This window comes from Dreissena polymorpha, chromosome 4 (assembly GCF_020536995.1).
Source record: "Dreissena polymorpha isolate Duluth1 chromosome 4, UMN_Dpol_1.0, whole genome shotgun sequence".
Taxonomy (NCBI): domain Eukaryota; kingdom Metazoa; phylum Mollusca; class Bivalvia; order Myida; family Dreissenidae; genus Dreissena; species Dreissena polymorpha.
In genome coordinates this window covers 26,805,835-26,818,694 of record NC_068358.1, presented here as the reverse complement: position 1 = coordinate 26,818,694, position 12,860 = coordinate 26,805,835, and the positions used below count along the sequence as shown (strand labels likewise).

Sequence of the window (12,860 nt, the reverse complement as noted above, 5' to 3'; positions counted from 1 at the left end):
ATAATAAACAATTTGAAGGTTTGATACGCAGAACTACAAGCACGAGGGCATAAGCTAGAATGTTAAATAGAAAAGCATCAGATCAACAACAAATTGTTTGTTTGTTTTTTAGAAAACATCCTATGGCAAAAGTATCGTCAATTTGATCATGCTTTCATACATATTAAAGGGATTAAATTGACTAGTTGTTACCTTGCTGTGCTCAGGCTCAGAATGTTATTTTTCGGTGCTGATTAGGAGTTTTACCGAGCTTATTGTGTTCTATCCATACATTAAATCATCAAGAATCTTGTTAGAATATACAATATGCCATAACAAGTACAGGGACAGTCAAGAGCGACTAAGTCACAGATTTTTGTTTTTAATGACTAGGTCATTTACTGGATTTTAATGGCTTGCTTATTTAGTAAAGCGATAAATAATGATTCTTAATAGTCTAATGGATTGTTTGTTTACTCTAAATATTCCAATTAAATATCAGTTAAGCAGTGTATGTTGTTTTACAAAATACTCGTTCATCAAGACATTTTATATAGATGTGAACATGCATCTGAGTCTAATCGCTGGAGCGTGCCAGACAGACTGACAGGCTACACTGCACTCTCAGAACTCAATCCAGACCGACCTTGGAACTTCATAGAGGTGAATGTGACAGGAGAAGAACTAAAAATAACAAGGTAAAGCTAAACACTGAATTTATGTTTTTCTGCAATGCTTCCAGAGCAAAACGCAAACATAAATACATGGAGTATGTAAACTTTTAATACAGGCAGCTACATATGAGTCATGCTCTGTGAAAAGGGGTGTTCATATTGATATTAGCATTCATAGTGATCGAGAAGCTGCGTAATAGTATATCCTGTTTGTACATTTACTGTATTATAAAAAAAATATATGAGTCGTGCTCATTGAAAAGAGGGTTTTTAGCCGGATTTTTTTCGAAAAAATCTCGGCTTATAGATTGATGTTGTCGGGCGGGCGGGGGGGGGCGGGCGGGCGGGCGGGCGGGGTGGCGGCGTGCTCGAAAATGTTAAAGTTCTTATTTCATGGTATAACTTTGGTATGCTTGGACCTAGAGTCTTCAAACTTGACATGAAGGTTGGCCAGGATTAACAGATGACCACTGGTCATTTCAAGGTCATTCATTTGAAGGTCAAGGTCACTGTGACCTTCAATATAAAAAATGTTAAAGTTCTTATAACTTTGGTATGCTTGGACCTAGAGTCTTGAAACTTGACATGAAGGTTGGCCATAACTAGTTAGTAACCACTGGTCATTTCAAGGTCATTCATTTGAAGGTCAAGGTCACTGTGACCTTGAATGTAAAAATGTTAAAGTTCTTATTTCATGGTATAACTTTGGTATGCTTGGACCTAGAGTCTTCAAACTTGACATGAAGGTTGGCCAGGATTAACAGATGACCACTGGTCATTTCAAGGTCATTCATTTGAAGGTGAAGGTCACTGTGACCTTCAATATAAAAATGTTAAAGTTGTTATAACTTTGGTATGCTTGGACCTAGAGTCTTGAAACTTGACATGAAGGTTGGCCAGAACTAGTAAGTAACCACTGGACATTTCAAGGTCATTCATTTGAAGGTCAAGGTCACTGTGACCTTGAATGTAAAAATGTTAAAGTTGTTATAACTTTGGTATGCTTGGACCTAGAGTCTTGAAACTTGACATGAAGGTTGGCCAGAACTAGTAAGTAACCACTGGACATTTCAAGGTCATTCATTTGAAGGTCAAGGTCACTGTGACCTTGAATGTAAAAATGTTAAAGTTCTTATTTCATGTTATAACTTTGGTATGCTTGTACCTAGAGTCTTCAAACTTGAAATAAAGATTGGCCAGTACTAGAAGATGACCACTGGTCATTTCAATGTCATTCATTTGAAGGTCAAGGTCACTGTGACCTTCAATGTTAAAATGTTAAAATTGTTATAACTTTGGTATGCTTGGACCTAGAATCTCAAACTTGACGTAAAGGTTTGCAAGCACACTTAGATGACCACTGGTCATTTCAAGGTCATTCATTTCAATGTCATTCATTTGAAGGTCAAGGTCACTGTGAACTTAAATGTTAAAATGTTAAAATTGTTGTAACTTTGGTATGCTTGGACCTAGAATCTCAAACTTTGCTCATGCCTTGAAAAGTACTTACATTTCATTTTGACCTTTGAACAATATTTCAGTAATTTAAGTATTGCATTGACAAAAACACGAAAGGTACTTTCCTGTCATTTAAATAAAAAATCCGGCTTCAATGCGGTCATCTCCGACCGCGGAACTCTTGTTATACATTTGCGTTAATTGTCATACCAAATTAGCCTGTGCAGTTGCACACGCTTTTCAGGGATGACACTTTCTGCTTTTATGGTATTTTCTGTCTAAAGTAAGTATCTTATTAGCAAAAATCTAGTTTATGCTGAAAGGGTTGTCCCTTATTAGCCTGTGCAGTGAGCACAGGCTAATCTGGGCTGACACTTTATGTGCATGCTGTAAACCCCCTTTTCACAGAGCTTGGCTCATATATTGTAATAAAGAGAAATAAATGTTTTTATTGTTTTCAAATAGAATAGTTGTGTTTGTTGCTTCATACAGTTAAAAAAATGTTCTAAGGGTGTGTGCATGTGGATAAATTTATTGTTCAACTGCTTGCTTGCAATTTATTGTGAACATTCATGGGCATGCAACATTAGCCATAAGTTCAGTTTACATGCTTAAAGAATTTGTTGCTTAATATTGTTACACAGTATTTTGATAGGTTCAAATGATTTGTAAGAATAGGGCATTTTTTTTAAGCTATTCAAGATTTGGACTTGAAACAATTTGTATTAGGACAAACAAGGTAAAGACAAGACAGGAGGGACTGTATACTTATATGGATGTATGTTTAAAGATGCAATACACACATTTTGTGGTGTATTTTATTGACCTTGAATTTATGGTATTGACATTTTATTGGATTCCTGCAGTGACTACATAATTCAGCAGAGGAAGTAACACCCAAGCACCAATTAAATGAACCAAATTATTTCATTGTGTGATAATACTAGACTGATTATTGAAATCAAAAGACATTTAAATTTGAGTATTTAAACAGTTTCATTTACCTTTGTAATGATATGAATATTTTACGTACTGATTCCAATCTATAAATGCCTTCCAGAGAGGCCCACATAAAGGAGCTGGTGTACCCGCTCGTGACGGTACTAGACGACAGCATCGGCTGTGCAGTGTGGTTTGCCACCCGTGGTTGTGGGACACTGGGTAACGGTCCTCACCAGGGCGCCAGGATAGTCAGCACTGCAAGGGTTGGTATGCCTGACGAGAAAACTGGGCTTAATGCATGTGCGTAAAGTGTCATCCCAGATTAGCCTGTGCAGTCCGCACAGGCTAATCAGGGATGACACTTTATGCTTTTATGGTAGTTTTAGTTTCAAGGAAGTCCCTCCTTACCAAAAATCAAGTTTAGGCGGAAAGTGTCGTCCCTGATTAGCCTGTGCGGACTGCAAAGGCAGGCTGTCAAGCGGTCATACTTTTTCCTACTATTTCCTACTTTTCCTACTTTTTCATCAGGATCCTACTTTTTCCTATTTTTTTACCATATCTTCCTACTATTCCTACTTTTTCATTTTCAATGGATAAAAAAAATATTTTTGAAGAGTTTATTTAGTAAACTTGCATGATGAATGAATCTATGGCATGACTGTATCCCTGTTAAGGTGCATTCATCTAGATGAGACCTGACAACCCATGCTGACTGTCTGCTAGCACCTCTTCAGGAAGCATAGATATTTATTTGTTATGTAACTTTTGAAATTATTGACAAAAGTTGTTTTTTTAAGTAACAACAGTGCCTTGTTTACTTCCTTAGCATTTGTACACAGTTCCCAGTGATGCAAGAGCTGAGGGAACCCATTGTTTATTCCAGTTTTATTTTGTTTCCATTGACAACAATTTGACCAAACCTTATGCATGTTTACATGATATTGCTGTTTGGAATGTAGAGATATAGAGATACATATATTGTATGAGTGGTTATGTAATATGGAATTTATTACACAAGTTATTTGAAAAAGATAAAACTGATGATTTGCCGAGTTTTTATTATTTACAAATATAATGTAATAAATTCTGTATTACATGTCAACAGATATGATGTTATATTGATATCATAGGTACATCATGTTTAGTGATTCAAGATAAATGCACAGAGCCTAAATGCCCTGATTCATTATCTGATGATGCCATAGCTAGTGAGGTAACTTCAAGGTGTTACAGCATAGTATTAAAATATTAAACGGCATTATTACACTCCCGCGACGCCATCAATGATATAAAAACTATTATTTGAAACTGGAATAAACAATGTTGCGCAACTGTTTCATTGACCAATCAATGATGTCATAAAAGATGTCAAGTGATAAGGTCGTATGGTCAGTTGCATAATCTGCTCTGCAATGATCAGTCATTTTGAATTTAACTTTAGTCATTATAACTGCACCCTATTGTCAATTTAAAGGTTTCAAAATGTAGCTGTAGCAGAGCATTGACAATGCTTTATAAACTAATATTAATCTTGTACAACAAGTTGGTGTATCACTAAATAAATTTTGTCTTCTGCTTAAGGATATAACATGCACAATATATTACCATTTTTATATCCATACACAGAAGACCTCTTGCCACTTATTTGATGATACACCAAAATGAACATCTAATTACTCCTGCTCTGTTTCAAGCTATGTTTCCGGACCTGTGTCTAAAGAAATAGTATCACGTATTCCTACTTTTGAGGGAAAAGTTTCTTCTTTTTCCTACTTTTTTCCTACTTTTTTTGCAAAAGTAGTTCCTATTTTTTCCTACTTTTTGAAAAAAGGTCACTTGACAGCCTGCAAAGGCTTATCTGGGATGACACTTTATGCATTATGCCCAGTTTTCTCAGAACCCGACACATATAATGCCAGAGGTTTATTGAGGCTGTTGAGTTTCTTATAGCGTGGAGCCATGTTGTACTTGGTAGTTTATACTAAATGTATATATTTCTGGAATGAACGCTCATTAAATTTGGATCACACTTTAGTCCATATCATGCAAAGGCAAACACTGCATCAATAACACCACAGTGACTTGAACGTACAAAAGTCATTGAAGATACATGTATGTTGATCTAAAGCTATTGTTTCTTGTTGAAGCTAGTTGTATGCAAATTAATTAGACCAGCTAAAGATGTGCTGAACAGTTTTTAGTAAATCCTGAAAAAAATGATTACCCAAAACCATATTTCTTACGCATTCATTTCTGAAGTGTTTTAAGGATAATACAGTCATCAAAATAATTGCTTTAATGGAATTGTCCACAAGAGTCAGTTTATACATAATTTCATAAGTTATTGGTGGCGAGTATTTCAGACTGAAGCCACCTCTGGAACTGAATTATTATTGAGCCACAATTATAAAATGCAGTATTTGTCTGATTGAATCCTCTGTTGGATTGCAGGTGGTGTTGTGTGGTATGGGGGCTGATGAGCAGCTGGCTGGGTACTCCAGACATAGGAATGTATACCAGTAAGTAGCAGTATTATATAGGAGTCTGTGGCGTTGGACATTTTAGTTAATATAAAGCAGTATGTAGTAGTGGACATTTTAGTAAACATAGGGCAGTATGAAGCAGTGGACATTTCAGTTAAAATTAAACAGTGTGTAGCATTGAACATTTAAGTTCACATTTAGCAGTATGCAGCAAAGAACATTTGAGTTTACATAAAGCAGTATATAGAAGTGGACATGGTAGTCAACAGAAAACAGAAAGCAGTATGTTGCAGTGGACATTTAGGTTAACAAAAAGCAGTATATAGCAGTGGACATTTTTGTAAACAAAAAGCAGTATGTAGCAGTGAACATTTTAGTTCACTTAAAGCAGTATGTAGCAGTGAACATTTTAGTAAACAAGAAGCAGTATGTAGCAGTCAACATTCTAGTTCACATAAAGCAGTATGTAGCAGTGAACATTTTAGTTAACATATTGCACTATATAGCAGTGGACATTTTTGTAAACAAAAAACAGTATGTAGTAGTGGGCATTTCAGTTAACATAAGGCAGTATGTAGCAGTGGACATTGTAGTTAACATAAAGCAGTATGTAGCAGTGGACATATGAGTAAACAAACAGCAGTATGTAGCAGTGGACATTTTAGTAGACATAAAACAGTATGTAGCAGTGAACATTTTAGTTGACATAAAGTAGTTTGAGCCATGAACATTTTAGTTGACATAAAAACAGTATAGAGCAGTGAACATTTTAGTTCACACAAAGCATTATGTAGCAGTGGACATTTTAGTTAACATAAAGCAGTATGTAGCAGTGAACATTTTAGTCGACATAAAGCAGTTTGTACCAGTGAACATTTTAGTTCACACAAAGCAGTATGAAGCAGTGAAAATTTTAGTGTAGCAGTGACAAGTTTAGTTTGCATAAAGCAGTATGTAGCAGTGAACATTTAGTTGACATTTATCAGCGGGTAATAGTTAATATTTTGGTTTACATAATCATTATTTATTTTTTTTATCAGATTGTAAAATTGACATTTTAGTTGACAAATATAAGTATGTTGACAGTTAAGTAAACATATACAGGGGTGAGAATTTTCCACACTCATGTACACAAAGAATTCTATGTAGGGTTTATGTATCCAGATCCTTTTTAAGATGTAAATTCGAAGATAAATTTTTTGTGAGGTAACTCTAAAGATGATAACAATCATCAATCATTGTAAATTCGTTATAAGTTCTACATTTCTCTCCGCTTAAGATTTAATATTTTGGTTTGATTCTTTGTATATATCAATTATAGGCCTCAATCAGTATGAAATAAAATAGCCTCAGAGGTTAACATGATTGTGCCTTTTTATCTTTTTATTGTTAAGAATTTAAAAAATGCAAGTTTAATTTATTATAACTTGTTGAAGTTGTCAACATTTCTGTTTTGTAGAGCTGGTGGATTAGAAGCACTTAATGAAGAGCTGGAGTTGGAACTGAGTCGTATATCGGCGCGAAACTTGGGCAGGGATGACAGGTCAGTGTTACAGTGGTCATGGTCAATACATGTATCTATACAGGTGACTGGGCTTTGATGTTGTCTACTTGTTACCCAAATGTAGCAAACCACATTTGACTAGCTTCAAGGTTTCTGTACATACTTTTTGTTATATTGTGTTTAAACGTGTAATAGTACTTTAATACAAAATTTCGATGAAAGTATGGTTGATTTTAATAGCCTCATTACATCATTTTAGTTTGTGTCCTGTAGAGTGATCACCGACCATGGAAAGGAGTCCAGATTTCCGTTCCTAGATGAAAAAGTGGTCCAGTATTTAGCAGGTCTCCCCACACACCAGAAGGTGAGTCTAGAGAGATAACTGGGAATTTCTGTTTAATATTACCTAATTATTTTCAATTTGTAGCTGTTTAATAGACAATAAACCATTTGTAGTTTATTTGTGCAGGAATTGAAACAGTGGACATTACCCTATGTGGCATCAAAGTTTAAATAAATTGAAACTTTTCTTGTATTCTTTAGTGGTACCTTTTTTACAAAAAATAATTGTATTTGTAATCTATAAACTAAAGAGGTGTCATACTCTAGGACAAGGCTTGCTCCACTTTCCACGTTTGTTTTAAAACTCATCTTAGGTCGTAAAATAGAAACAAAATATTTCGAAGTGCACACATTCACTTGAAGTTTTACATGAATATGCAGTCAAACAAGACAATAAATTTCTCTTCAAATTAGTATTAACACATTAAAAGAAAATTATAACTGTAAAATCGTAATATTATGAAAATTAATTTCAATAATCCATGTCAAAAGAAAATTATAACTGTAAAATCGTAATATTATGAAAATTAATTTCAATAACCCATGTCATTCATGTTGCTTAAAAATCCAATTATAAAAGATGCATTCTACAAAAGATGTGATATTACAAAAGATAATTTTAATGACCAGTGATGCTTTTACATGTTTTTGTTAAATATTATTGCAGTAAGTCTTAAGATTTTGATACAATGCAAGGAAGGAAACTCGTCACTTCGTGGGTTTTTAATTACAACTCATGAACAGAATATCATTTAGTATTGGTAAAATACAGTTTGAATTTGTAAAACTGCTCATATAAATGTGAAAGCATTTTTTTGTTAATTTTTTTTTCAGGCCTGTTTAGATTTATCTCGGGGTCTAGGTGAGAAATTTCTGCTGCGTTTGTGTGCCGTGCAGCTACAGTTAATGTCGACCTCCACTCTGGCAAAACGGGCTATACAGTTCGGCTCCAGGATTGCTAAGCTCGAGAACTCAAAGGAGAAGGCAACAGATGTGTGTGATAGACTATGATGAGAATGTATGTTGTGAGGCGCATCGTGCGAAAATGGGTATTTTTGTGGCCAGTGAAGCTTCGAAATAGGCTGCGGAACCGCGCTGTCTCAACAAACCATGTCTGATTAAAGTCTCACATGGTTTAGTGGTCTAATGAGCGGGCATTAGACACGCCAGAGAATACGGACGCATCGGCTATTGTGGGGTTACACTAGAATATGTCCTAAGGCCCATTTTGGCACGGTGTGGCTGATGTTGCTTGAATGTAATAAAATTCAAAATGCATGTACATTAAGATGTATTCTTGACCATTATTTTACGTCCACGTCTATGCTGATGTTTCTAAATCCAAGCTAAATGTTACGGACACATTTAATTCAAACTGGGAAAAATGCATTGTAGAATTGTGAAACCATTACATTTATATTAAACACGAGTAAAAATGCATCGTCTATTTTTTAAACGCAGTAAGTTCAGCTTAAAGCAATGTAATAGACCATGCATGGGAAACTGGTCCATGAGAAATGTGATTTCTTGCTTTAGAAGGGGTTATCACCTGATAGTCAAGATGGTGACATCCATGCCGAGATAGGTATTTTTTGCCATGTTAGACCCAATATTACTTCAGCCATATCAGCCATAACTACGGAATGCCGTTAGGGCCATCGTGGATACACATTTAAATCCAGAGGGCTATAGTACGATGGCAACGATGCAATAGTACAATGGCGACATGGCGATAGCACGATGGCGACAAGGCGATAGTACGATGGCGACAATGCCATAGTACGATGGCAACAACGCATTAGTACTATGGCAACTGTGCAATAGTACAATGTCGACAGTGCAACAATACGATGGCGATAATACAATAATACAATGACGACAGCGCGACAATGCGATAGTGCAATAATATGATGACAGTGCGACAACGCGATAGAACGATGGCGACAATGCGATAGAACGATGGCAATGATACCATGGCGACTATTGCATTGTCGCCATCATACAATTGCATTGTTGCCATCATACTGTTGCATTGTCGCCATCGTACTATCGCATTGTCGCCATCGTACTATCGAGTTGTCGTATTGTTGCCATCGTACTATCTCATTGTCACCATCGTACTATTGCATTGTCCCCTCTGGATTTTAATGTGCAGTGCTCCAGCTAGGCCTAAATCGAAGGGCGCCGCGCCCTGCCCTCCCGAACCTCCGCCCTGCCCCCCCCGAACCACCGCCCTGCCCCCCCCCTCTCAAAAAAAAAAAATTTTTTTTTTTTTTTTTTTTTTTTTTTACATATGATAATTCATAAATCTCTTATTTCATTGTGATTATTTTAATCCTCATTGTAGACATTATATTTGAATGGTTTAATAATAATGGGAATAATACAATTATTTATAACATATAAATTAACATGCAATAGGAAGCATTTCAGAAACACCCGCGCGCTCGAACGTGCCCTTTTCACAAATACTGCGCGTCAAAAGTGCCCTTTTGACAATATACTGCGCGTCGAAAGTGCCCTTTTGACAAAAAAGCCCCCCTGCCCTTTTCAAATCCTAGCTGGAGCACTGAATGTGTAACCACGATGTCCTTAACGGTATTCGGTAGTAAACAGTGATTATATATCGACTCTATTTGCTGCGAACATTTTATTGGGGCTGTTATTAGGGCTTGATTGGTCATTGTCGGCTGGGGTACTACTTAAATGTACCCCGGGTACGGAAAATATACTAAAACGTACCCCCAAGACTAAATTGGACGTTGTCGGCTTTTTTTCTTCAAACTATCTGTTCATATTTATGTCAAGATTTTATAATCAAAGCACTGAAGGCACTGAATTTGTTCGCTGTTGTAAAATCTTATATGCAACTCAGTTTTCAAAATTATGTTACAGCTTTTTATATCGCAAGTTTTAAATGACCACAACCCATTCAAATTTATAAAGAGTGTGTCTTAAAGCACAGGTTTAGATGTTGTTTTTTTTTCAAATCATAAATAACAAGAAATATCTTTAAAAAAGATATACGGCGTAAATAGTTTAATGAATGAGATCAAGTATAGCGAATGTCTTTTTCTGTGCAGTTCTTAGCTGCATCACACGCAGTACGGGATGTTACGGGGAGTTTTCGCGGCTTATTTTACATTATAACATATTGCTGGTCATAAACCTATAGATACAAAACAGAAAACCAAAAGAAGAATGGAAGTGAAATTTAAACATATGAGTCAACCGGCCACACGAGAAGTATCCGTATTTATAGGCGCGTTCTTCGAACAAACCTGTTTTAGTGGTTTGTCGGGCATTGCTATTTGATTCGATTATTAACAGTATCAATTATCATCGTGCTAATGCTTAAAGTGATATGGGCATTTTGCACTGTTGAATTGAGCTGAAAAGAATTAACGGGTCAAAATAGTTAGTTAAAATGTGGTTACTGATTAATTATCTGCAACTCACCTTGCTACCAGTTGTTTATAAAAATATATTTTATAATCGATATTCTTACGTGACCCACCCAGTCCTGTAAGCTGAAATGATCCGTAAAAAAATTTCGTGTCTTTGTGTCGTATGAACAAATCTGCACTAAAACTTAATTTAGGTTCAACTCGTAAACGCATGATCAGTTATCAAACGAAAGTACGGTTGATATTCAAATGCATTATTTTTCTCTTTCTGGTATATTGTTTTAGTATGATGATGCTGCATTAATTAATATAAGTGTATATGAAGTAGAAACATCAAAAATAATCAACGGTTGCGATAGACACCTATAAACTGTTACATGCTCATAATATCACTTTAGTACATTAGGCAATATGGACGAATAATTATTGTTAAATTTATCAACAATAATATTTATCATTGTATTGTTGAAAACACATTAAGAATCTATTATTTACATACCATAATTATATTGCTGAATATCTTCATTTAACATATTTCTGGTCTAAAGAAAATTCCAGGTCACCTAGTTCACGGATAGTGTCTTTATTATATAACGATTATTTTACTGGCCGCCAACTCCGGTGATGACCTGTATATAAACTCTGAATGTCCGCGAATTGACCCGATATACCTCGCGGGTTGAAATGCAATGCTTTAAAGTGAGGCCTCGCTTCCGCTGCTCTTTATACTTTTACATGTTAACATGTTGACAGGAATAAGGAAGTAAGTACTAAATATGAGAACATAGCCTTTTAAGTATAAACGCTCTTGCGCTGGTAATACTCTGAAAATAAAAGGTGTACGCACAAACTGTATTGATGTCGAGAATTGAGTGTAAAACTGTTCTATCTATTAAGCCTTTTCATTCGAGATAAAATTGTTTCATACAGTAAAACAGTGTTACAAAGACGCGGATATGTTTCCAATGTTCTGGTGGTATACTCAAATCAGCCAATGGAATAAATGAAGTGTATTCATTCGTACCTAGCCGCGGGAAATTTTATTGGAATTTTATTGGACAATTACAAAGGTCAGGCTAAGGTGAAAAGCTGGCTTATGCAGCTTACGCCGAAAAAAGATAATTTAAGCTTCATTATAGGAAAACAGGGCTTAATGCATATGCATTAATTGTCATCCCAGTACCAGAAACTCTCTTTAAACGAAAAACACTACAATATCAGAAAGTGTCGTCCTTGATTAGCCTGTACTGTAACAAATATAGTTCTCTAATTAACATATTACATTGTATTTATTTAACAGTTGAATAACATTATTCCAATGAACAATGTCATGATATTTATTCTTATTGTATGTTACTGTGGTCAAATGAATGATGTTATTTATTCTTACGTAACTTAGTATTTGCTCAAGTTCAATGAGGCATAATTAAATTATTTATAAAACAGTTATATCATAACCAATATTGAAATGTGATTTTATTACTGGGACAAACGTTTTTATTTACATGCTGTTATTCAAGATTTTGCTTATATTAGTTATATAAGTTGGAACAGGCCACCCTTTATTAATATAATATGTTTTTGTTTAAGCCTGATGGCTAAATGGGGTTGTTTTTGTAAATGCATTTAATGCAGTTTTTCTCATTTTATTGAACTCAACTTACTTGTCAAGTGTAATTCGCATCCGCCATCTTGTTTGGAAGCTGTCACTGTCCATTTTGTAAACCGGCGTTTGATATCATATTTTGGTCTATTTAAACCATATGTGGTGCCATTTTATTCCTTAAATATTGTTCTTTCTAAATATCAAGTAAACGCAACATTATAAATTGTAATTAATTATAGTTTCCCATCAAAAGCTAAATTTTCTCTGAAATGTTTATTTTAGAACGCCAATGTTACTTTGTAACAATTGTTTTCATTGGTCCAGATTTTGTTATGTGCAACCTGATTGGCTGATACTGTCTATATAAAGGCGAGCCTCAGAAGGCGGTGTCATTCAAATTTCCAACTCTGAATCAACAACATCAAAAAGTAAAAAATAAGATAAATAAAATATAATCTAAATAAA

At 35.1% G+C, this 12,860-nt stretch overlaps 1 protein-coding gene and 1 long non-coding RNA gene across 4 annotated transcripts in view; one reads left to right on the top strand and one right to left on the bottom strand.

Moving 5' to 3' along the window:
* Window positions 1–8,820, top strand: part of LOC127878038 (asparagine synthetase domain-containing protein 1-like) — a 35,570-nt gene extending 26,750 nt beyond the window's left edge. For 2 of the 3 annotated variants that reach the window (XM_052424432.1, XM_052424431.1), the window contains 6 exons: window positions 537–677; window positions 3,172–3,316; window positions 5,505–5,572; window positions 6,996–7,079; window positions 7,314–7,404; window positions 8,217–8,820. In XM_052424432.1, coding sequence (XP_052280392.1) covers window positions 537–677; window positions 3,172–3,316; window positions 5,505–5,572; window positions 6,996–7,079; window positions 7,314–7,404; window positions 8,217–8,393 — 706 coding nt within the window. In that variant the 3' untranslated portion in view covers window positions 8,394–8,820. Of the gene's footprint in view, window positions 1–536; window positions 678–3,171; window positions 3,317–5,504; window positions 5,573–6,995; window positions 7,080–7,299; window positions 7,405–8,216 lie in introns of all 3 variants that reach the window. The other variant, XR_008048720.1, reaches the window with a different exon arrangement.
* Window positions 515–12,860, bottom strand: LOC127878039 (uncharacterized). The gene is made up of 3 exons (XR_008048721.1): window positions 12,454–12,860; window positions 3,145–3,326; window positions 515–663 (listed from the first exon to the last, which is right to left on the bottom strand). It is a non-coding gene; the product is annotated as an uncharacterized LOC127878039 (long non-coding RNA).